Consider the following 26,206-nt stretch of genomic DNA (forward strand, 5'->3'; position numbering starts at 1 on the left):
ATCAGTATTACCATGCTTATCTCACGTCAGTAATCCACTGTGCACATATATGAAAGATCAAGCCTATGACTATTTCAGTATTCCCTTAGGATTATCAATTTGCCAATTGCAAGACCAATCACTGCCATGTAACTTCTACACTGACCTATCAGAAGGAATTTCATTACAGAAAAATCTAGCACATGGAAGGTATTATATACTAAGGACATCCACTTCTTATAATCATGTCCTAATTTGAGACCAACAGATTTCTTTTGTGATTTTAGTATTCTCTGTCCCTATGACAGTGCCCATGATTGCTTGCCATCAGGGGTCCAAGGGACAAATAGTTTCAAGTGGTATTTTACAGAATTCTTAAGGTGACTCAGCATAATACTTTGTTCAGGGTTATTATGCTGAAAACAAAGTACTGCCTATATATCAAAGAATATATTTGTTATTATCAAGAAGTTTAAGTGAATCAATACTGTACAGGGCTCTTCACAAAGCACCCTGAAGCAAACCTACTGAAATTTAAGGAACATCTGAAAGACAAAAGCCAGATACCCCCATGAAACATAAAGCTACCTTACATTTTTTAAACTAATTAACTTCGAATACTAAACTACTGAAGAATGCATCAAGGAGCCTATCTGAAAAGAAGAAGCTGCTAATTTTTCACAGTCTGCCAGTATGCCACCAGAATTCTGTAAGGAAGGGATAAGGTGGTTTTCTACTCCTCTTTCCATGACTGAAAGAAAAGGCAGTACTTACAGAAGCAGAGGAAAAGCGTGTCAACACACATTGCATAGACACTGAAGAACCCGTGTGCAACTAGGTAGGAGCCAATGATGACTGTCTGAAAAAAACCAAAACAACACAAGACACACAATAAACCCCCAAACTTCTTTTGGTGCCAATGTGGCACTATCGACACAAGTCAGAAGCCTAGTCTGCTAAGCAAATTTGGGAGAATTTAATGTCAGCTCTGTATTTCTACCAAAGGTTTCTAGTGCTGTGGACAGTGATCACAGGGTCAAGACACTGCATTCTAACATGCAGCAGCCACTCACTTTCCAGCTGCCAAAACAGAATTATTTCAACGTCCAAAGAGAATGTATGCCAAGAATATTCTGGACTCCTTCAAGAAACACTCATCCTGGAGATGTTCTGGAGTCTCGGGGTGCCCAATACAAAAGGATAAGGAGATGCATTGCACATCCCTTCCACTGGAAGCCACACTGCCATCAGTGCCTCACCACCAGCCTTTACTGTCTGCGAAGTCTGAGCAAAGCAGATGTGAAACCTAATTTTTCTGAAGGTGCAGAGTCACTGCACTGCCACTTCTGCCTGAAGGATCCCGAGGACTGCAGTGGAGCAGATCAGTCCTCACCTCAGTGGATACTATGCCACTGAGGGGCTGACCACAGAAGCTGTGATCAGACCATGCCCTGAGCAGTCTGAGCACCTCGAACTGTCCCCAGCGTTCAGAAGATGAGATGGTTGCCTTACCAACAACGGTACCCAGTAGTAATTTAACATTGGCACTTCCTTTGCAAAGACTGGTATTCTCTGTGTGAAGAAAAAGAATGCCAGGACACCTGCAAGAAACACAGGCAATTAGTGACTTCCGTGCTAGCCCTCATTTCCTAACATCTAAAGAATGGATGAGACAGATAACAGATCCAAGGTTGGTTTAAATGAAAGTTTGTAAACAATAAATTCCTCAATACTGATTATCTGACAGAAGAGATATGTAAATCAATTAATTACCATAAAGATATTCATGGACCCAGAAATATTTTAATTAATTGTTCTGTTTCATCATTCTACTAAATTTAATAGCAAAATTAATAAATTATGTAATTCTACAGTAATTACAAAATATTTTAGATGAGTTCTTGGTAGTAGTTTTCAATTTTTGATTAAAATATATTTAATTAGTTATCTTTTAAGGTTTACAGAATGCAAAATACAGTTATTGGTACACTATTTTTAAAACTGCTGTGACAATTAAAAAAGAAAAAAAAGAATAGTACCAACCTGAATTTCTGAAATTGTTTCGTTTAAAAAATAGGAAAACACTTTTCTGTCACAGAAAACTATGAGTAATCTCTTTTAATATTTAGTGATAACCAAGAAAACCCTATAAGAATGCTAGAAATATTCTATTTCTTTTACTATTGCTCATAGTTTTAATGGCCTAGAATACAGCAGAGCTTCCGGCCCATCTCCTGCAGACCTGAAACACCTCTTGTAGGCATGTTGTCTGCTACCAGGTGAATCTCATCTGTAATTTTGTTCAGTTCTCATGAAAGGAGAACTGACTGTGGCTGACTTATTGGGGTGTGAATTTGATTTGATCCAACTGTGATGCCATGGCTGCACAAGACCTTGCACCAGCCATACACACCAGAGCTGTAAAACCAATTAAGGAAAAGATGTTGTCAAGGCACATCAGGGCTTGGGTGCAGGGAGAAGGGGGGGAAAAAAAAAGAAAAAAAAAAGATTTTAGTTCAATCTTGTAAATTCTAGAAACACGGGAGCAGATTTCCAAATAGTCAGACTGATGAGAATCTCCAGCTGTTAACTAAGCATATATGATTACAGCAGCCATGCTTGTAGGTACTAGAAAATACAACACAGAACTCAGAAAAAAATCAGTTAGCTTACCTACACCACCAGCAACAAGGATTTTCCCCAGGAATAAAAGGAAGTCTGTAACTTTGTCCAGAACTGCAACCCTGTTCAGCAAAAGATAAATTATACATAATTCATCACAGAATAGACATTTGTATTCTTTCTCCTTAAATCTATGGATAATGGCAAAACATGACCAAAAGCTGTCTTCTGCTGATTTCACAGGCTGGCAGCACAGCAATACAGATAAGCTGAGATGAGCTTTGTATCATCAACCTCTTCAAACCACTGAGGTCTATGGATATGGTAATATACAGACAGCACTGACTACCGTGAAAAATAACCATTAAGAACTACTAGAGAGACAAATCACCATTAACATGTCAGAACTCAGATTTAGCAAAATCATCTTCATTTAAACATCAGAATTAGATGCCAGCAGTCTTACTGATTAAGAGCAAAATCACAAAGGACAGAGAGGTGATATTTTGTCAGGAAATGAAGGCAGCTTTTCTATTGCACGGTGTGGACATCACTGCCCCGATATTAGTGCAGGCTAACACAGTGAAAGTACTGTATTATCCCACCTCCAATCCTTTCCTCCTCTTCCTAAAGCATCATTTCCATCTTCCTCCTTCAGCTTCCCCCTCCATGTCTCTCCTCCTCCCAGTCCTTCACTTTATAATCTAAACCACCTAACCAGTTTTACTGTCTCTTGCTTGGTAATTCGACTGTCTGCTATTGCATCAACATGGCCTGCTCCTTAGTTATTCTCTCATTGTTTTTTGATCTCACAGTAGTAAAGGAACAGCCAGGCACAATGAAGGAAAGTACTGATGACAACAGGGAGTCTGGCAGCAGACTTGATAGTGGAGAAAAGGGCAGGAGAGTTCCCAGTACTAGGGGAGATCTGGTTATGGTAAAGATCCTCTTTTTGAAAGCAAAGTATGCCCTCTTCTTTACTTCCACTGTCTGACACCCCCTAAGCCTTCTGAATGAATCTTGAAGACTTCAGTCTTTCTGCTTTCCTCTTCCCAGACAGTAAGTTGACCAAAGCTCAAGAAATACACATATGGCAGATGATGAGCATCCCATTCCTGTGTATCCACAGATCTCCTCTCAGGGGCACACTGGTTTCTTGGAGACATTATAACAATCTACTGGGTACTTGTGAATTTAAAGCAGCAATCACAACAAACCTGTGAGATTTTATCAACTTTGCACAGGTTACTGTACAGGCTGGACAGCCTGCTGTTACACACTGAGTAATAGTGAGGACAGAACAGCTCACAGTAGCATTTGGAGGAGATGTATGAGAGGAAAGAAGTGTGTCCTCAGAGTGCAATAGCAGGAACTCCTGACATTTCCAAGGACTGGGAGATGGTCTCTTACCTCACCACATTCCGCATGAGCAAAAAGAATGCCTCCCTTGCTGAGGTGCAGAAGTTTTTACCGTATATGGCAATCTGCAAAATAATAGTAGCTATTAGGTATTTAAAGTAATTATAATACCTCCTTGTATGCCAGAATCTTCCTGCATGTAATGCATAGTTTTCTCTTCAAACTCAGATGAACATAAAGCACTTCCCCTCATCACCTTCTACTTCTCCATGCTTCCCACCAGGCTGGGACAGAGTATTATCCACCTTTCCCCTTCAAATCACCTGGTGATGAGCATGCCACCCCTTGTGATCTTGCAGACAGTAGACTCAGTACTCAGTTTGCCAAGGAGAGCAAAAAAGGTACTCGCTGAGGGATTCTTCTCCCTTTGCTAGTTACCTACATTACATTTATAGTCAGTGGAAGCAATAAGCACTTGTAGAGCTGAAGTGAGCTGACTCCTGTAGGTATCTCCTTGGACTTGATGCTGCTTTCACTGAAGAAATCAGCGTAAAGCAAGGCAGCTAAAGTTATCCAGAAAGAAACATTTCTTCCTGGAATAGTGCCCACAAGGGTAAGATACACTAGATACACTTAGCTCAGACAGTTTATCAACTGTAAAGACTGTCAAAACCATTATCTCCTCTTCAAGAGAGCTTTAATTTGAAACATCAGTTGCAGAACACAGGTTATAATGGATCCATTACAGCCACCTCCTTTGAGACAGGAAGTCTGTGACCATACCATTCAATCACTGAAATTGCTTCAAGTCAGAACATCCGAGGCTTAAATCTGTCTATGTTTATTTATGTGAAAATTTCAAACTTCTCTTATCTGGAAGCTAAGAAGGGTTATTTTAGAGAAATATCACTGCTGCTCCTAGTAGAATTTGTGTTTTTAACTTCCAGGTGGAAATACAGTTATCACATGCCTTCTGACGTCTCTATTCAAACACTGCCTCCAAACAGATGTGTCATCAACATGCAGTATGAGAAAAGGTAATACTCCTGTTGAAATCAGTATCTCAATTGCTGAATCAGAGGGGGAGTTAACCAGTTATGCTATCCCTTCCCACTTGCTTTGGGGTGGGGGTGATAGACAAAGACAGGCATAAAAAGCAGTTGAGATTAGAAGAAAAAAAAATCTTACTTTTTCATGGTAGAAACACATGCATGTCCTGAAAACTCCCATAAATCCCCCTATTTATTCAGCAGATTCAAGTACTGCTGACTGTTGACCAACTAGTAGTGGCTAGGGTATTTTAGTGTCTCAGATAGGGGAGACCACACGCAGACATGGCACATACCATGATGTAGGCATTTCTGTTTATAAATTTTAAGAATTTTTCCAAACACCAGAAACAGCACTTGAGGCAGCAGAGTAGAAATCTAGTGAAGGAGTTCTGAGTACCTAAAAAACTCAAGAGAGAATACATCATACATGGAATTCATGAATCATCTTCAGAATGTAGAAAGCTATTAAAAAAAAAATCTTAAATTGTGACAAAAGTATAAACATTATTTCTTTCCCTCTAAGTATGGACTCTCTTTTTCAACCAAATTTATCTCACTAGCTTTCAGTTAGATCAGATCCACATCTCACCTGAACTTTACATTACGTTCCAAAGAACATAAACTCGAGTATATTAGCATAAATTTACTGGTTTCAAATGAAACTACAATGGGTAATATGGAATTAATCTCTTTTCATTGCTAAGAAACCACTTGGGAAAGTAAAGAATTAATTTAGCAAAGGAGGTCTTACCAACCTACAGCAGATTCATAAACCTCACCTTTCAGTTTGTGATCCAAGTACTCCAGTATTACTCTAATAAGCTGGACAATTGCAAGAATTAAGGCGCCGAATGCCAGCGAACCTGTGTGGTATCTAAAACAAAATATATGACTGTTACATCATGCACGTGTGTATATGTACAATAATACATGTATGTCCATGTGTTTGTATATATAAATAAAATCATAAATGGAGGAAGATCCATTAGTGGGAATTCCATAAACTAATGGACCTTCATCCTGATCTGCCAAACAGGATGAAGCCACTGGTGCTGCTGGTGTTTTTGAGTGCTGTGTCTGTCTGTCAATCTGTGTATACATGTGCTATATACAAGTATTTGGGGTGTGTCTCTACTGGGAGTACCTGCTCAGCCTTAGGTTGAACCTAGAAACAGGGAGCTGCAGCAGCCTTGGGGCAGTACAGGATCCCGGGCTACAGCATTCAGCCTTTCCCTAACAAGTACATTTTCCTGATTGTACTGGTTTTGGACGGACTGGAGTTAGTTTTCTTCAGAGAAGCTTCTGCTGTCCTGTATTTTGGATTTGTGACCAAGACAGTGCAGAAAACACAGCCATGTTTCAGCTCCTGCTGAGCAGCACTTGCACAGCACTGAGGGCTGTTCTGCCCCTCACCCTGCCCTGCCAGTGAGCAGGCTGGGGATGTTCGAGGGGCTGGGAGGGGACACGGCCAGGATGGCTGACCCAAACTGACCCCCAGGGTATCTCACACCACAAGGTGTTGTGCTCAGCAGTAAGAGGTGGCAGAAGGAGGAGGAAGAGGGAGATGTTTGGAGTTATGGAGTTTGTCTTCCCAAGTCACTGCTATGCATGATGAAGCCCTGCTGTCCTGGGGATGGTTGAATGCCAACCTGCCCATGGGAAATGGGGAATGAATTCCTTGGTTTGCTTTGCTTGTGCACGTGGCCTTCCTCTACCTATTAAACTGTCTTTATCTCAGCCCAAGTGTTTTCACACCTTCACCCTGTGGATTCTCTCCCCCATCCCACTGTGAAGAAGTGAGCGAGAAGCTGCAGGAGCTTGGCTGCTACTGAGATTAAACCATGACGCTGACTAATCATTTTCATCTGATATTCTAAGACTGGCTTCCACAGATGTACAAACAGCACTTGTTGGATTCATGACCAGGCTCACATCCAGCTCCATTCTTACCGTATTGCTCGTCCAAATGAAGAGAAGAGCGGCCACAGTGGAATATCAGCTGGTTTTCGATAGGCCCAGTAATAAGAGGCAAAGGCACCAGCAAGAGTACACTGACCTAGTGCAATTGCAAAGTTCACCAGCCAGAGAAAGACAAAGGCATTGGCTAACTGGAAGATGAAGATGTACTTATGGTACAGGCTTTCTCCTCCATAAAAAGCAAAAGTACACTGAGCACCCGGGCACAACTTAGTCACATTGGTTGTGTTAAAAGTCTGAGTAGAAAGAAAAATAAACAACACAATCATAAGCAAGGCATACTGTATACACAGACTATGAAGTTTAGCAGGTTAATTTAAATGACATAATTCTCCTTGATGTAACCAATTTACATATTTAAGTATTCACATCAAAGACTTATGAGATGCTTAACTTTAAACTAGGTGTCAGCAAACAGAGTTGTTCACCAAATGCCTGATACACAAACAGAATTTGAATTTCAGAAATCTACTTTTAAGATACATAAACACTTCAGTTTCATTAAAGAAAATCTGCTCACATTAAAAAAATAATATTTATTTGAAAACTAGAGGCCAAATCTGACATTCAGGCAAATCACCACAGTTGAAAAAAAACCAACTAAGCTATGCCATTTCATAGAAATTGTGGATGTGTTCACAACTTTCCTCATGCATCTTTGAATTTGTAGTCTCTGAATTGAATTGAATTACTTTTCCCTATTTCTATTGTTCATTTCATGTATTGGCTTGGTTTGGGCATGAAATAAAACCAAACCAATTTTAATTATTTTCTTTTGCAGTGTTCAGACATCTACAGGGTGAGGAATTCTTTGGTATATACATAATCACAGCAGCATACTGAAATTTAATGCACCATTGCTGGGCACCCCCAAGCAGAGCCTGGTCCATCCTCTGAGCCCTCCCTGCAGATGCTGACAGACATGGGTGAGATTCCCTCTCAGTGTCTCCTCTCGAGGCTGAACAGCCCCAGCTCCCTCAGCCTTTCCTCATAAGGGAGATGCTCCAGTCCCTTCATCATCTCCGCAGCCTCCTCTGGATCCGCTCCAGGAGCTCCATGTTCCCCCTGTCCTGAGGAGCCCAGGACTGGACACCGCACTCCAGATGTGCCTCACAGGGCTGAGCAGCGGGGCAGGATCCCCTCCCTGACTTGCTGCCAATCCTCTTCCTAATGCACTCCAGGATCCCACTGGCCTTCTTGGCCCCCAGGAGACACTGCTGGCTCAGTCACAGTTTGTCATCCACCAGGACTACCAGGTCCTTCTCTACAGAGTTGCTCTCCAGCCTGTGCTGGCAAGTGGGGTTATCCTTCCCCAGGTGCATAACATTTGATAAATATTTCTAGTTTTACAAACATCCTTAAATTCAAACACTAGAGTCAAGTAAAAACTTTTGACTGAAGGCAAAATTTAGATTAAAAAAGGCAAACATTTCTGGAGCTTCCTAAAGGTAATTACTGTGCCAAAGGAAGCTAAGCTTCTGCTTCAAATCATGGCTAGTCCTTGGGCAAGTTTGAGGCACAGCTTTCAAACACTACCACTGCCTTTGGAGCACTACAAAAGAGACTTATCATGAATTCAAGAATACCAATTAACTCGTATTTCTGTGTCTTCCTTTCTCACCCTGTAAATTAGAATGGTTAATATTTACAGGACAATTTAGCAGAATAACTAGTTTATGTCTGTAAAATTCTTTGAACAAAGAAGCATTATCTGAACACTAGGTATATTTTCAGATTTAACAAGAGGAATCATTACTTGAAATATGCAGATCTTCTACTAGCACTGCCTTTAACAGTGATTAAGAAATGCAACTAGTAGAGCTGTCAGTATAGGTAAATATTTGTTACACTTACCTCTGGGTCACAAGTCAGGTTTGCATACTTGCACAGTGTTTGATTAGCCATGACTTTATACACAGGTTCTCCTGATGTGGCAAGAAAACTGAATGAAATATTTTAAGGAGGAATCACAGAACTGTAGGTTTTGAGCAACTAAGGATTCTGCAATGGGTATAGAGCTCTAAAAAACTTCTGCAGGTAACACAAGAACTTGTCTGGCTATGCAAAGAAGTATCTGAAGGGTTGACAGAGAAGACTGAATACTCTTTTTCCTTAGAGAACTAAGGCAAACTCCACTCCAGAGCTGTAATAACCCCTGACCAGAATGGGCAGAGGGTATAACCTTGAAAAGTTGTCTTTATCTCTCCTGCATATCTATCTTTGACAAGGCAGACTATGCAGTAGTTCTTTGACAGAGTTTGTATTTTGGTGGAAGTAGATACAGAGTGTAAGGATGAATTAACAATCAGTAGCAACTGACCCTCTTTGTGAATGAAAGAACAACAGGTTTTTAAATAGCAGTTTCCCCCTTTCTTAATCCTTACCAAACCCCTACTGTTTGGGAACAAACAATGGTTGCTGTCAGGCAATTCAGAGAAGACAGTGCACTGTATATTCTCTCTTTCCTTTCTCATACTTTTCTGAATAAAACACATACAGAGCCCACTCCACACCCAATTAACTAAGAGACCATTAACACCAGGCCTATAGAGCAGACAGCACATTAAAGACCATATTCACTCTGCTGAGGGCCCTTTTTAGTCCCTAAAGTCAACTTTTAGCAGTAAACAATGCCTTGTATGATCCCCCTGCCTTGGCATAAATTTTAGTCCAGTTCTTTTTGATTAGATTAAATGCACTGTCTAATTTGTAAATCACATGCAATTGTGTGGCAAGGAAGCCACATCAGTACATGACGTGCTAAGTGACCAAACAACCCTCTTAACACTGCTTTGATTAACATGAAATAGAGAATTATCTAGTCTTACAGACCGGAACACTTGCTCCAGAGAGGTATACAGAAGGATACACAGCTGTAACAGCCCAGTAGGAAATACAAATTGCAATGAGTATGAAGGTGACGATGGGGTAGAACAGCGTAGACATTATATAGCCAATAGCCCTATGAAGGAAACAAAACATATCAATAAGCTACAACAATTCTAGAAACAAGCTTTTTATCAGTCTTCTAGTAATTTTACTTTGAGATCCTAGTTAACAGTTGTAACAAAATCTAGCACTGGGATCTTTTATCAACAGTACTACTGTGAACCTTATCAATTTGCCATGTTCCAGCCTGCCTTCTCCTTTCTCCTTCTTCATGACTGCTTCACATATCCATCTCTTTACAGGCCACTGACCAATTTCCATGCCATTTCCTTGCTGACTGCTGCAGACGTTACCTTTTATGTCCTTATCCCACTCTGCTCATCCTGTGCTCTCCCTTCAGCTCCTACAGACCCTGAAATTACCTTGTTCTACTTTGTATCTGACAACTCTGTTCCCAGCTCCTTTCCTGCCTTAAGTGCTAGCTATTTTCAGGCAGAGACAGTCAACTTGTTTTTGCAATGCCAGGACATGCTTACAGCTTCGTGTGACTACATCACTTTCCTTGCATGTGCCATAGATGAGTGGCGCTCACCTTTGGCTACTGGCAGGCAAGAAGAATAATGGCCTTTCACTGCTGACAGCATAGAGGTCTTCCTTTAACATCAAGGCTTATGTTTTAGAGAGTGACATTCTTCTGCTAATTCCTTTGGCTAGCATGTGACTAGTGAGCAGGAACTTGAGAATGCCAGTTCCTACTCTGCCAGAGCTAACTTCTCTGTAAGAGGGAACTAATATATCCCCTCTTGGTAAACTGGCTGAAGCTATCTCAGAAGGGAACAACTCCAGCTGGGTATCTCACTGGATGTGAACTCAGAGAACATGTGCTTTGTTCACTGAAGCTTACAGTCATTAACAGTCTTTACACGCCTCTCATCTATGTCCTGCTACTCTAAATTTTCTTTCCTGTGACCCTGTAAGCCTATCAGAAGCCTTTTTGTCTAGTACTATTTCCTACAGCATTTCTCCAATGACTTATGACACTTTGGTATTATTTGTTTTATAGGATGCAGTTTCCAGAATGCAAAAGGAGAAAAATTTACTCAGTTTCTACAGGTGAAGTAGCAAATGCAGAGGGGAATGCAAGGAAACTGTCATGTGCAATCAGGAGGTTATGAGCAACAAAGCAATTGTTGCCTGAGCCCTGAGATGTAAAAGTCACACAGCCTTATGCTGTCTGAGAAATAATCACAACATATTAGCTGTGTTCAGCAGTCAATGGTAGGCCTCTTAGTTACCACTAAGACCATGGACAATTGTTTCAACAAACTGAGTAACAAGTTTTGTTTCTGACTATGGATTTCAAGTCAATTATTAGCATTATAATTGTAATGTTTTTGAAAAAATAGTAAAAAGGTACTGAAAACCATAATTTGACTTCCATGCATTAGCAGCTTATTTTTCATCTTCCTGAATACAGGGCATGGTCTATTAGGTTTACAGTAATTACATACAGTGTTTCATCTCATGCATTATGCACAAGAGTAAAAACCTGATCCTCAAGTGACCTTTCCATGCTGCTGAAAAACTACGGAATGTTATTACTTCTCAGCAAGAAGTTTATGAACTTTCTAAAATCCTTCCAAGGTTGTGAGCAAAGGTTTTGAAGAGTGTTAAAAGTGTTCCTGGATTTTAATGAAGAGGAATTAAAGAGTTTAATTTAGTGCTGCCAAAATTAATTGCTATACTCTAATTGCACAGCAGCATAAGACAGGAAACAGGTACCTGGCTGAATGCTGAACTTCAGTATTTCTTAATCCTATCACAAAAATCCCTATTCCTGATTCCTGGGAACAACAACGTCAATTGAGATGGTAGAAAACCACAAGGAAGTGCTTACAGAAAAGCTCAGAGCTAACTCCGTGCTCTAACAACACAGCTCTGCTTCCAAGGCCTATGAGACCATAGCCTATTTGCAGAAAAATTATATTACCTGTTCCATTCAACAAATCCAGTGTTGTCTTTTAACCCCTAAATTTCTGCCCTTGGTAGTACAAGATGGAGCTTGAGATGAGTGTCTTCTACAGATCATTTAATAGAATTCAAAATATATTAAAATTAGACAAACGTACCTACTACCTTCCTTCAGCAGTGCAATAGCAATCCGGATCCGATTTCTTAGGAAGATCAGCATCAGTATGATTATGACTTCAACACCACAAAGTATTATCACTGTAAGCAAACAAACAAAAAATTTAGATTTATCAAGAACCAAACCAATACGTTGCTTCTGTAATTTTTTTTCCTTGTATTTTACACTGCTGTTCATGAAGTCCATAAAATTCTCTACTTGAGCAGTTCTCTTTCTCCAACTGCACCTGTCAAACTTCAATCCCACTTCGCACGTTTGTAAGTTCCTCTGTAAGGAAGTTCTACATGCAGAGAGCTAGTCAGAACTTGTAGGATCCTGATGTTAGCGTTTGTATTTTTAAAGAAAAATGGAACATATAATTCTCAGACAAAGATAAAATTTTACTTTAATGCAACTGCAGTATCTAGCTGTAGATACAATTAATTCTTTACAAATTCTACTTTTCATAAACAAGGATTCTGCATGTTCATACGATAATGCTGCTCATTTGTAACAATAATAATAAAAAAAGAGATGAAGAGACAACTTTTTCATGAAGAGTGCTTTTGTTCTAAAATTTAGATGCACTAAAATCAATAGCTTTGTTTGAGTGCTAACCTGACATGAGCTCCTTTCACTTCAGTTGAGTTACAATTGAAAAAAAAGAAGAGACTACAATCAGACAATTTTAGACAAATTATTTTCCCCTTCTAGTTGTGCTGCTGGAATAATACACACTACACACTTGATCTGAGGTTAGACCTCTGAGAGCACCATGTTCCAGAACATTTCCTCTCTTCGTTATAAGCAATATTTGAATCATAACCCTCATCTGGGTAAAGGGTCGGCTTCTGTCTGATTTCTATTTGTGCTGATTCAAAACCTACTTCTGCAGTAGAAAGTAAGAAAATTCTGTGGGCTTCCATTTAGAGAAGACAATCTTTAATGCTTGAAGCACATCTCCTCTAACTGAGACATATCCATTAATTTTTTTGTCCTTCGGATCGTTAGATAACATTTAAACCAGCCCAGCAGGTTTGCACACAAGAAGTTCCGTGAAGGGAGAGGAAGACAGAAGGGACAGTATCCACAAGTATACTTAAAACTTGTCTGGAGATTTGCAAAGGAACACGAGACTTGGCTTTAGGTCCCACAGCTCAGACATAGTCTTAGAATATCAGACCCAGATACTCACAGATGATGCTAAATTGCAATCCCAACTATTATCACTACTCCTAGCAACAGAATTGCAGGTGGCAAGTGACTGCTGTGGTACTCAGAGCTACAGACCTTGTTCAGAACAAAGTTTTTGTTACACACGTTTCAAAATCATTTTCCCATGAAGAAATACAAGACCAGGTTTCTTTAAAGTTTGTCTCATTCCAATTCAGCTCTGTTAAGTTAAGGTACGTGTTCCAAACATTGTGAAAAAGGCAAACAATGTCAGTACATGATGAGTTCTAGACTAGGACTATGACAACACTTTCTTCAAGGATATTTAACTATTTATTTTGCTGGGTGATGTTGGAAAAGCAATTTAATTCCTGAGTACCTCTATTTACTCATCTGAAAGTGACACTGACTTCTTAATAAACTATACACTGGCTGCTAGGAATCAGGCAGGAAAAGAGCTTGAAGAGTTAGGAGAAAAAAACCATAATAAAGTCCCAATATTCTCTAGGGATAGCATAGTAAAAATCTCTGCCTCAACAGTTATAGAAGATGCCTCATGATCTCAATGATCCAAGATAGAGGTAAATGAAAACACAATGAAGAGAAAGCAGATTTAAGCAACATACTACTGCTCTATTAATTTATCTACCAATAGGGAGAGACGGTGTTTTAGGTCATGTCATCATCAGTTAAGTATCTGTCCCTTCTAATAGAACAGTATCAGAAATGCAATATTGGACAGGTATTTGTTCTCTCTTCTGTTCCTCCTTTCTCGGGGAGGAATATATGTGCTGCAGGCTGCCTTGTTCCAGGAAGATGTTGTTTTAAATATGCTGCCCTTGTAGAAAAAGGCAATGGAGCACTTTTTAAAAAGAAAGGTGATGAAATTTTCTATGGTTCATTCCACAGTCTTAGATCGGCCTCCAAGAAAATTCAGTGACATGAATGTAAATTGAGGGGAGACCTCATTAGGGTCTTCAACATCCTCATGAGGTGAAGCAGAGGAGCAGGTACAGACCTCTTCACTCTGTGAAGACCAGTGACCACTGAAAGGTCTTGAGGAAATGACTGAAGCTGAGTTGGGAGAGGGTTAGGTTGGATATCAGGAAAAGGTTCTTTCCCCAGAGGGTGGTTGGGCACTGAACAGGCTCCCCAGGGCAGTGGTCATGGCCCCAAAGCTGCCAGAGCTCAAGGAGCATTTGGACAATGCTCTTAAGCACATGGTGGGATTGCTGAGGTATCTGTGCAGGGCCAGGAGCTGGACTTTATGACCCTGATGGGTCCCTTCCAACTCAGCATATTCTGTGATTCTAAGATACCAAGATGCAGTTACTCATTAGTTATTAATCACAATTCTGGAGCCCTCAAAGAGGGAGAAAAAACAAACTGGGCGTGAAAAATGCCCCTCCTTATGCAACTTCATCAGGTATAACTTTATTATTGCCTTCTACTTCCCCATGATGAAGACTGAACACACAGGAAGCAGAACGTTAATAATACAAGGATTTTTCATTCGTATCACTACTGTGATTGCATTATCTCCCCTTACAAATATACTAAAAAATTTTTAAAAAGCACATTTTTACACAATACAAAGAAATGGAATTGTTTTCTTCTCTAAGCAACATGTCGGAGGAGATTTAACAGGGTGGAAACTGTAGCAAGACACTGATTGATTCTCCTGATATACATTAACAGATACCAAATTCAAAGGGCACTTACTAAATGCTAACCATGTTTGCCTCAGTTGCAGGTACACTTTGAAGTCTGTCTGGAATCCAATATCATAAACAGTGAGGTCAGATCCAGGGATTCCTTTAAGATGGTCATATTCCCAGTAACAATGCCAGATGCCTTTTAAAAAACAATCAACATAACATGAGTATTTCTGAAGAATGCAAAGACAAATTTTAAGAAAAATCTTTTACAAGCCAAGTGTTTTGTCTTCAGCCTATCAGGTAAGCAAAACACAAAAATGCATCACTATGAGCCTAGTCAATTATAATATCAGTGCAAGTGATGACAGTGTGTGTAGATGAGACATTTTACTACATCTGGTGCTACGTATCTGCACAGCTGGATTCTTCCTACATTTTGCTGCCATTTAAGTCCTTTTCACTTCACTTTGTCTCAAAGTGTGCATTAATTCACCCAACTGCACCATTTAATTGATGTAACTACTGATTTTCCTTGCCCAAACTTAAGCAATAAGGAAAGACAGCCTCAGAGTCTAGAAGATTACACCTACCATAGCCTATAATTCCAATCACACCAAAGATGAAAATCCAGAAGAGAACCCCAGCCGTGAACCTCAATAACACAAGGAAGAGCAGACTCAGCATCATTGCAATGAACAGCCCACTAGAAAGAGAAGAAACAAACAGAGGGAAAATGAGTGTGAGAATCTATTCACTTTCTTGTATGCCTGTTACTCCGAATGAGGGTCACTTCATCTCACACAAGAGAATCATTTGTAAAAATGTATTTCAAGATCTTCCTTGTGAAATACATTCTCATGGCTATTATCTGCTATTACAAACAAACAGCTTATTTATGACAATCTCACGGGGCAAAGCCTGAAGTGTTTGCAGGTACTAGGTTCTCAGACTGGCTGAATAGGACTAACACAAATGCCCTTTTTGTCACTTATACCAGTTGAACAACCTCCTGTCTTTTTCAGGCCACGATCTAATCTACAGTACAGAAAGTTAAATTGGAGGAATACCTATGTAAGGGGAAGTTGCTGATTTATGTCCTCTTTTGAAAATCCCTGCTTGTAAAAAACCAATGTTAGTAAATAACATTCTAGGAGCTTCCTAAAAAAAAAAAAATTAAATTTAGGAGGAAAAACCAGTGACTCTTTCTACTCATCAGAAGAGGAAATGATTAGGGCACTATGATGCATAAAAAGAATTGTTAAGAGCCATCTATGGACCCCCTAAGAAATACATCTACAGCGTCTTCTTCATCAAGTCTGGGGTAAGGAAGTATTTGATTTCATTTCACTCTCAGAAAGCAAATCCAAAAGGAAAATATTATAGCAAAAGGCCTTTTCACTCAGTGAGGCTTTCTAAATAATTGTGAATAAAGCAATATAAATATTAATCCCATCCAACAAACATGCAGATCAGATGCTTCACAGAACATCTCATGATTATCAGTAGGTGTTACATCAGAATTTTTATTAGTACAGACTCAAAAAAATTGAAAACCTCTTCTTGCTGTGTTCAGTAACTTTTCTTCTGAACATTCCCAGTTTACTCAGCCAACTACAGCTAAAAAATAGGGCAGTCTGATCATAAACAATCAAAACCAGATGTTTTGGGCAAACTAAGGCAGACAGGCAGAAGGACAAGATAAAAAAATAACACCAGATCGTTTAGTCAAACCTTTGTAAGTTCATCTTAAGTCCTAGCCCTTTAAAGTCTTCCTAGCTTCATGTATCTTCCCTTTCTGAATGCCTTACTGAAATTCAGAAGGTATATCTTCAAGAAAAGTCGATGTTTTGGAGCTTATGACTCTTTCTTGAAAGCAGTAAATTACCTTTATCTAAAGTCCTGTTACATACATGAGTCCTAGTAACACCAAAACTGAGTACACAATAACAGCTGTCTTCAACAGACTGATTCACTTAAACTGAGGTTTGAAAGCAGCAGTCCTTTGGGGGTATGCTAAAAAGACAACAGCAACTCCATATTTAATTTTTAATCCAACCTCCCTTCACTGTCAAGCCTTCATTGTCATTGCCCAAGCTCTGACACTTGAACATATTTTTCCAGAAATGGTTTGATATATGCTCTCATTTGGTGAAAAGGGTGAAGTAACTCCTATCCAACTACTTTAAAAGTAGTGACAATTCCCTACAAAAATGTCATATTTGAAACATGGAAACTTGCTTCAGTATTTAGAATTTCTGTTAAAAAAAGTTGTCCCTTCTCTCTCTGGTCTATGTGTTCATTGATATCTCCTTTGAGAGAATCCATACCATAACCCTGCTTTCAATAAGGGGTAGAGAACCAAGCTTGGTGAATATCTCTGAGTCTCCTGCCACTAACGACTGTGAGCATGGTATCAGACTATGAGAAAGCTGTCCTTCCACCAGTGACTGAACACCTTTAAAAGTTTAACTGATGTTTCTGAAGTAATTCTCCATATTATTATCTAAAGTATGTATTTATTGTCATGGATTTGTATTCAGGCTTGACTAATGCTTAACATGTGCATGTTACAGGCTCTCACCTGGCAATGGCTTCTGTTCCTGTTTAAACTGATCAACACTCTGGCCCATCAAAACCAATATTAATGGGTTAAGAATGCACAAATACTTATGTATTTGCTTCAGCAAAGTAGCTGCTTCTTTTGTTTTAATTAATTGATGATTAGTGAGTATTAAGTGCAAGATGAAGTTAATACTGTTCAATACTTTTTGTTCTTGATGTTGCTTTGCCTGCTGCATTGGAGTTATGGACTTATTTAACTATATATTGCTAATATGAATTTAGAAAATATGTGGGGTTTATATATATATATATACACACACACACACACACTAATGACACTTAGCAACTGCAACTAGTTTGAAAGTCACTTAATTCAGATCTTTGAGTTTTGCAATTGCCATGCAGACGGGTCCTGCAAGAGAACACAGCACCTTCTGATTTTCTGTCTGGTAGGACATTAAAAAGCTACCCCAGATCAACTGATGCTCTATGAATGTATGCTGTACTATCCTTATCTCATGCACAGAACCACAACAATTTTATCATCATGTGATGAAAGGAAATTACAGTTGCTCCTTGAGTTTTAAAGTAGGATTGGTACCAAACACATAAATGATGTTTTTTTTTTTATTTCCTGCATGCTCCAAAGTGAGTTCGGAAAAATTAAAAATACTCATAAAAATCTTACATTAAAATCCAATACCAAGAAATGGCATAGTCTTCAAAAATTTTCACTCCAATTGATCTTGCATCCAGGACATTATTGATGCCACTGAGAAAAGAAATCAAAGAAAAGGTTGCTTCAGGTAGAAAAGCAGATTTATTTAAACAACAAATAGGCTCAGTGGAAGAATTTGGAATATCTTTGCTAGTGATAAAAGTATATTACGATTTTTCAGTTCCAGTTCTGTCATCAAGCCAACATCAATCACAGTTACAGCAAAGAAAAAAACTGCATAAGGGTGTCTCTACAATTTGTGGGAAAAAAAATTATTAAGAAGGCTTTATTGCCAGAGTGTATACTATTCATATCTGCAATGCAACAATGGCCAAACAGGTGTGACTCTAGGACTGCTAATAGCATAGAAGCAGAAAGCAGCTCAGTGAAGAAAAGGGCTGACTTTATGGAACTGTTTTCCTACCCTGCAAAGTGCCTGCCCTATTTTTTTTCTAAGAATAGCCCAGTACATTGTTTTTTCCACAAGCAGGAGCACCATGATGAGGTGAGATGCCCAAAGGATAGCCCATGGTAGTCGAAAGGCCACCACAGAAGGGGATAGCCAAGGCCACCACTGGCTAGCCTGAATCCTGCAGCAGAAGGTTTGCATCTTGAACCTCATTGAACTTTCCTAGCAAAACTAATTTTTGTTAGGAAAAACAACAAGAAGAATGATTTAACCAAATGAAAACCAGTGAGACAATTAGACTAAAACTTTTTGCTCCTTTCTGCACACCACACTGCTGGATTTCCTTAATCGAACTCTGGAAGTGCTCAGGCACAAAGAGACCACTTACTACCAAGTCTTGTTTGGGTACCCCTTAGCCACTGGCTACAAGAGATTCTGATTATTTTTTAATTCCTAAATTATTGCACAATCTCAGAATCCAACAAATGAACACTGAAGAAGGGTAAAACCTACTTTGCAGCTTCCCTGAGATCAGTTACATTTCGTGTTTTTCCTCTTCCATCTTTGAATGTAGTCTGATTTGCCACGGTCAACACACCATTCTTTGTGGAGAAGTCTGGGAAGCATCTCTTAAGAACTGTTCAAAGTATCAAAACAAAGTATGCATATCACATTTCATGTCAAGCTCCACTTGTATCATTTTTATTTTGTGACACATTTAAATAATTTCAGATTTGCAGTCAACTTATTATCTAACAATATGCTGATTTGACATATCTTGGAAGAGCCATTAAATTCAAGATTATGATTTTTATGCTCTGGGGCTTTTTGTCCAAGCTCAGGCAGGGTGGGATCATAGATTTCAACTGCAGATTCTAGGTCCTACCAAACAACAACAGTAGTATATGTAAAAGTTTAAGAATTTGTAATAAATGTGGAACTTACTCTCTGTCAGTATCTGGGCAGCTTACAAAAACTGCAGCTTCTCAAATATGCCATTTCATGGTAATAATCAGACCAGCCCCCAGGGACAGACTCAACTTGACTGGTCACGAATGGCACTAGCACCCAAAACAATACATAACAGCAAGTGTCAGTTCCTCATATGCCAGATGAGTTCCAGTACCAGCCACTATCACTAGATATTCTTGGAGAGGAAGCAATGGAAAAAAGACAGAAACTATTGGTTAGACAGAGGGAGGAGGAGATTATAAAAAAGAGAGAAAAGGAGAGATGTTTGCACACTCATTTATGCTGCCCTGTTCTTTGCTGCAAAAAGTCCTGGGTTTTATTCCAAAGGGAAGAGCAGGTCAGTCCTCCTACACAGCTGTACTTTATATAACCATTCAGTGCTTTCCTCATCAGGTTCCAATAAATATTGATGCCAGGATTCAATATTCAGTCTGGTACATCTACCCCAGCAATTATTCTGACTAAATAATTAAGTAATATGTCTCTTTTCCTCCCTCTGTAATCCTTGCCCCTTGCTGTAGTCTAAAAGAACGTAATGGTTTCTTTGCATATTATTTTCTGTCTTTTGGATCAGTACATCAGTTTTAATACAAATTCTTAGTATGTTTTTAAAATTGAACCCATATTTTCTCTTTTTGATAACTGTCCCTGGTTTATATGATGACCATTTTAAAGCATGGCAAAAATAAAGAGCAATTTCTTATTTCCATAAGCTTCTAGGTCAGTATTACACTTCTGCAGCTGAGACGAGCTCTGAGATCTGTGGTTATCTACTCAGAAATGCCTGCTGACCATAGTGACAAAAACATTTTTGACCCCTTAATTTCTCTGTATGCCCTGCATAACCAGCACTGCAGCTGAAAAGAGAGTTGCACTCTAACTGGGCTGAAGTATCATGTGAACTTCAACAGCTGCCCATATGAGCCTTCCCACATTCGTAACATTTTCTTGATGCCAATGGGGTTGCTTCCTCACATATTTTGGAATGCACAATTTGAGTTGTAAAACTTTTGTTATCAGTGATGATTCAAGAGCAAGAAAGAGCTCAGCTTGACCTGATCCCATGCTGAATGTTTCCAGATGACAGTTAGAAGTATCAATAAATATTTATATTTTCAAACTCTTTAGAATTGAATGGATGTGACTGTCAGATAACAGACAGTTCATAGTGACCTTGCCACTGTGAAAAACACTTTTCAAACTGGAGTTGTGCTTTAATGTGAATGCTCACAATCTGATACGACGTGTGTAAGAAGTAGAACCACTCACAAGGCCTGCTTGGAATGATCATCGAAGGACAATCTTCATCACGTAGGACTTGAGCAACAGACTAAAAAGGGGAAAAATAGGAATGCTGAATACATAGCAGTATAACTACATGGTTTTTGTTTCTCATCCAGTCTGACAAAACGTCCCAGACTGGGCTTTGCAGCCTCCTCCTCAATCGTGGCTGGTGGAGCTGCAAGATACATTCATGATCTAAGTGAGAATCTGTCATTGTGATTTGGCAAAAGACTATTCTTCTTTTCTTTTCTAGTGACAAAAAAAGAAAAGACCTGTTCACTTTGGATCAGCATCTAACCCAGAATTGTTTCTTGCCTCCCCTTTACCTTTCCTCTTAAAGAAAAGTAAGAATGTAGCACAAGTAATATAGCTGAATTGCATGGTGTTTTAAAGACTGGAGAAATAACACAGTAAATTTGAGTGCAAAATCAATAACATGAAGAATAGATTTATTTTCCTAGCTAAATTTCTAAGTAGCTGTAGATGACTTCCAAGCCTTAAGAATTGAGACACTCTGTTCTACTGCTGTGGAGTACCTAGGTACTTACCACAGTACTGCAACTACATGGGTGGCTGCAGATATTCTTTTACGCAAACAGCAACCATTTAAAGAGTGGGGAATTTAGTGTGCACACAAGTCCTTCACCCTGCTTCAAAAAAACTGTCAAATCACATAAATGGGACATGTGTTTATGTGGTGACATCAGATAATTCAAGTCATTGATGCAGCTCAGTAAAATCATGCACATTACACTTCTCTTGAAGAAAAAATATATATTCCATCACCTACTGATAGATACACACCTTGCGAGGATTGTTAAAGCCAGGTTTGCAGAACTGCTTGAAGTAATTCCACTGATCTGGTCTATATCTGTAGGAAGCCTGAACATCAATGTATGTTGCAAACCTGTCTGGGCACTTTGAAACACAAAGCTGCAAGAAAAAAAAAAAAATGAGTAAAGACACACTGGTGGTAGAGAAGGGTGAGGAAAGTCAGTGCAATGCAAAAGCAAGAAAAAGGCCACTGCCTTCAGTATTGTTTACTGCCGGATTTAGAAAGTGACATATGTTGTCTTTTTGATTCCCTAGATGAATACTTCTAAAATTCTTTCATAGAACATACTTTCAAAGTCTCTCCTCATATCAGGCATATCAAGCCCCTCTCTACCTTCTCAGGTTTTACACACTCTGGTAGATAAACAGAGTTTTCAGTCTGTTGAAAAGAGCATCATTCATTTTTTTGAATAACAAGAAAAAATCTGTCAGGTCCTCGTCTACTTCTATCAGCAGCAGTGTATATGGATGAGGTGCTGTGGCAGCTATTTTCAGAGGATACGTGCAATTTCTTTCTATTACATGTATAAGGAGAACTTTATTTGAAAAAAGTCTCACTAAAATTAAAAGTCTCAGGTAATATTGTTTCACCCTTCTACATAGTCTCTTCGGTCAAATACATCTCTACAAATTTTTTCAAGTCAAGATAGGCGTATATCACTCAAAAGTGACTTTTAACTGCTGACCATGGCTGGATCTCCACTGCAAGGGGATGCACATGTCAGGAATGAAGTTCACACCACTCAAGGTACAGCCATTATAAACTGGATTTATGTGAGAAATCAAGTGATGACTGGGGTTTAATGAATGTATCCACTAAGAAGCTGTGATTTAGATTTAGGGCACGGAGAAGTGGCTGCACCAATACACAGACTCTGAAGGCTCTACTGGTCACTGGAATCACACAAGTGGACAGATGTTCTGACTCCTCAGTGTTAACACTGTGATATAAAGTCCATCTTTTCTAGAAGGCAGTTTGTTTCCAAAGCTATCTAAACACCCTTTGCAAAGCTCTGCTATCCAAGTACCAGAGAGATATCATGCACAAAACTGTTTTTCATGTCCAGGGCACTCTACCATATATGATTCACCTAAAGGAAATCTGGGAAAAGATTGTGTACTAATCCTTAGAACAGGCCAGGTGCAGCAAGAGGATCTTTCTAGATGAGTAGTTCTATCCTATGGACTACCCACAGGCCAAGAAACAAACAAGAGTTTTGTCCTCGCTGGGACAACGGGTGACTAACTAGAACACACTTTACTGTATCCTGCCTGCTGTCTTTGAAACAGGCAATGAAATGTGCTGCCTGTGGATCCAGTGGACTGTAACAACAGTTTGCAAATCCACAGGCTTGCTCAAAAACTGAAGCTCTTACCCCATGGCAGTTCTTGGGGTTTTTATTCCTGCTAGTTGATATGGATAGGACAGGAATGAAGGACCCTGTCTGCAGTTCGAAAGAGAAATTATCAAATAAACAACTCTTCAACATTTTCCCCAAAGACCAGAATTTAACCATCTGAGTAACGAACAGCATTCAAAAGCATTTTTAGTTTTGGAGATGCTGCATGTTTGAAAATGAAAAAAATAACTACTCCACTCCAACAAACTCTCCTGAAACAAGTATTTCACCTTACTTGATTCATGGTCATTGCCACCTTGACCACAGCACTAGTCAAATCCCACACAATGGCCTCAGTACTACTGAACAGACTGAATCATTCCAGTAAGAGAGGTAAAGACTACAGTGTTGGTGTCTGCATATGGACAGGTTCCCGAAGCAAAATCTGCTGCTGATAGAAAAAGGTTTTGTTCTGACAGCAACTGGCCAGTGTTAAGAGGGTTCTTGCTATTTCTTGCTGGAGATTTCCATGTCTTCAGCTGTGTCAAACCATCCATATTGTCACATTAACTGGTAAGTCAGAAATATCTATCAAGGATAGGGATCAAAGGGCAAGCAGGAATGGGAAACATTTTAAAATCATAGTCCAGTAAGTAGACAATTAACATTTGTAATGAGTAAACTGGTTACTGTGTGACAAACCTCATCCAAATTAACACTGGACTTCACTGAATGCTGTCAAGAGGAATGAGATCATGATCTGTCATCTGTAGTTTAACTGCACTTTACTTTGGCAGCAAAGCTGGATCAGAGCAGTCCTGCACCTAATTCCTCTACTTACCCTGTGCTGTAAGTTGTTGCCTCTTAAGATGAACTGACATAACTGGTTGTGCAATTATTCAATAAACCAGGTCAGTAAAGTGGTCTTGTAAAAACAATCAGGAGGATAATTTTAATCCCACAAGTTCAATTACTGGGTTTATTTCACAGTTTCATGAGGAGCTGCAGTACAAAGGGCTGGCACATGGCAAGAACAAGCTTTTAAAATCTTCACTTGTCAAACTGCCATAGGTTCGAACCACACCCAGATACTCCCGTCACTGGCAGTATGCACATTTTCTTGAACATGTCTAGCTTTGAAAACCATAGGTGTCAATCAATACTTTCTGCATACACTGAATACTACTGGATAGCTGCCTGTGATGAATTCATAAATCACAAACTGCTATATTCAACTCAACAGACTTTTTTGTCAACTCTTATCGAAAATAAACAATATTGTACACTTCTACTTAAGTTTTCTGACCATCACAGGCTACAGAGACTGTGTGCTACAAGTCATCTATAAAACAATCATGTTATATTTTGAAGGACATGAACAGCACTTTTTAAATCCAAACAAATGTATGCCTAGTTCTTAAGCACCGTGACTAAGACGCAGGAAAAATATTTTATCTCTACATTTCACTCACCTGTGTTGTAGGGCACTGTAGGTTTATTAACACTATGGGGCTGGCACATTTCAGAATGTTGAAGTAAAACAAAATGGTCTTGTTCCTATGGAAGTGGATATAATATAATTAATGTAATAAATATCAGTGCTTATACATCCTACCATTTCAAAATTTATAGCATACATTGATATTTAAATTCTATAACCATGAATGGCCATATTGAAAACACAAGGCAAAAAAAATCCCAAGCAAACCCTGGAAGTTCCACATCAAGACATCTCTGAAAACAGAAGTATTTGTTCTAAAGAATTCTGAGAAGTTTTTTCCACAGCCAAGTTTTAATCTGAAAGAATTCATGTGTCTGTAGTCCCACCTCGAAAGGCTGAGGTTTCTAAAGTAACCCTGGCAAAAGCACCGTGGTCTCTGTGCTTCCACTGAACATCCTATGAACACGCTGCATGCAAATTCACCACCAGAAAATGCTACACTGTAAAAGCTGTCTCATTTTTGTTGATCAGAAGGTGGCACCAAAACCAATCAGAAGTTTTTTATGGTTGGAAACCAAAAGCACTTGGTCAGAAAACAGAATGATAACAGCATCTACTAATAACACTGATAAACCCTCCCTGATATAAATAGGGGTCAGTCTGAGGGGTTTGCAGCCCAGAACCCAAACACTTGACAGCTATTAGAACTTGGGACCTTGAAGTAGCTGTCACTTCAGTTTGGATTTGGTGAAAACTGAGGACCCCAAGATCTCTTGATTTAAAAATCTGGGTTTTGAAGACAGCAAAATATGCTGTTAACCTTTGCTACGTCAGAAAATTATCAGATAGTTCTAGTGAAGATGATATGGCAGTAACACTGCCCTTTTTACACAAAACTTCAAAGCCAGCTAGTCATGCCAGGACCATGCAGTGTCCCTGTAAGAAAGAATGGTGCATCTGTCCTGCTATGGCCTATGAAGTTGATCAGAGGGATGAAGCACTTCTCTTAAGAGGAAAGGCTGAGAGAATGGGGATTTCTCAGCCTAGAGAAGAGAGAAGGCTCAGGGGTGACCTGAAAGATGGAAAGAGACTGTTTGCAAGAGCCTGGAGTGACAGGACAGGGGGGAATGGCTTCAAACTGAAGGAGGGAAGGCTTAGATGAGATATTGGAGAAGAATTCTTCCCTTTGAGGGTGGTCAGGCACCGGCACAGGTTGCCCAGAGAAGCTGTGGCTGCCCCACAGGGACTTTGGAAAACCATAGTTCTGAATCAGTCTTTCATGCTGCTTAGCTTTAGGGAATCTGAAAAACAACAGTACTGACGAAAGCCTGACAAGCACATCCCACACCTCCACTTTTGGGGACTATAGGTCCTCCTTCAGAAGGGTGTCCTGGCCTATTGCCATAAACACTCTTGCTTTTCCAGTAGGTTGTATTATGTGTCTTCTGGCTTATATTTTTATAAGAAACACCTCAATGTATGAAATTAGTGCCAAAACGCAGTCTCAGTAGCTGTATTATTCTCCAGCAATCATATCTATGAAGGGACATTTGTTAACACAAACCAGAAACCACACAGTAAGAAATAACTAAAGGGAACACTTGAGTAACACAGAGAAAGAGGGAATGGTAGTGAATTATAAGAATCAGAGAGAAGCATCTTGCACCACTTCACACAGTGTATGGAAGCCGTGTGTCTGAGACTCCCAAAGCCATTTGCTCGCTGCTTTCTACAGACCACAGAGGGGACAAGGACAAATTGGGGGCGAACCAGGGAACAGAAAAGGGGTGCAGTAAGGGGAACACATGC

General features: G+C 39.5%; 1 protein-coding gene across 2 annotated transcripts in view; it reads right to left on the minus strand.

Annotated features, from left to right (window-relative positions):
* Nucleotides 1–26,206, minus strand: part of SLC44A5 (solute carrier family 44 member 5) — a 70,691-nt gene that overhangs the window by 6,070 nt on the left and 38,415 nt on the right. For both annotated transcript variants that reach the window (XM_050307522.1, XM_050307521.1), the window contains exons 5-21: nt 24,429–24,513; nt 21,587–21,715; nt 20,768–20,828; nt 19,040–19,163; nt 18,088–18,171; nt 15,428–15,540; nt 14,902–15,033; nt 12,008–12,107; nt 9,859–9,951; nt 8,844–8,931; nt 6,963–7,225; nt 5,792–5,886; nt 5,306–5,409; nt 4,012–4,085; nt 2,653–2,723; nt 1,492–1,580; nt 754–838 (exon numbers count right to left, since the gene is read on the minus strand). In XM_050307522.1, coding sequence (XP_050163479.1) covers nt 754–838; nt 1,492–1,580; nt 2,653–2,723; nt 4,012–4,085; nt 5,306–5,409; nt 5,792–5,886; nt 6,963–7,225; nt 8,844–8,931; nt 9,859–9,951; nt 12,008–12,107; nt 14,902–15,033; nt 15,428–15,540; nt 18,088–18,171; nt 19,040–19,163; nt 20,768–20,828; nt 21,587–21,715; nt 24,429–24,513 — 1,790 coding nt within the window. The remainder of the gene's footprint in view (nt 1–753; nt 839–1,491; nt 1,581–2,652; nt 2,724–4,011; nt 4,086–5,305; nt 5,410–5,791; nt 5,887–6,962; nt 7,226–8,843; nt 8,932–9,858; nt 9,952–12,007; nt 12,108–14,901; nt 15,034–15,427; nt 15,541–18,087; nt 18,172–19,039; nt 19,164–20,767; nt 20,829–21,586; nt 21,716–24,428; nt 24,514–26,206) is intronic.

The sequence above is a fragment of the Myiozetetes cayanensis genome, unplaced genomic scaffold (genome assembly GCF_022539395.1).
Source record: "Myiozetetes cayanensis isolate MyiCay16 unplaced genomic scaffold, myiCay2020 scf12, whole genome shotgun sequence".
Classification (NCBI taxonomy): Eukaryota; Metazoa; Chordata; class Aves; order Passeriformes; family Tyrannidae; genus Myiozetetes; species Myiozetetes cayanensis.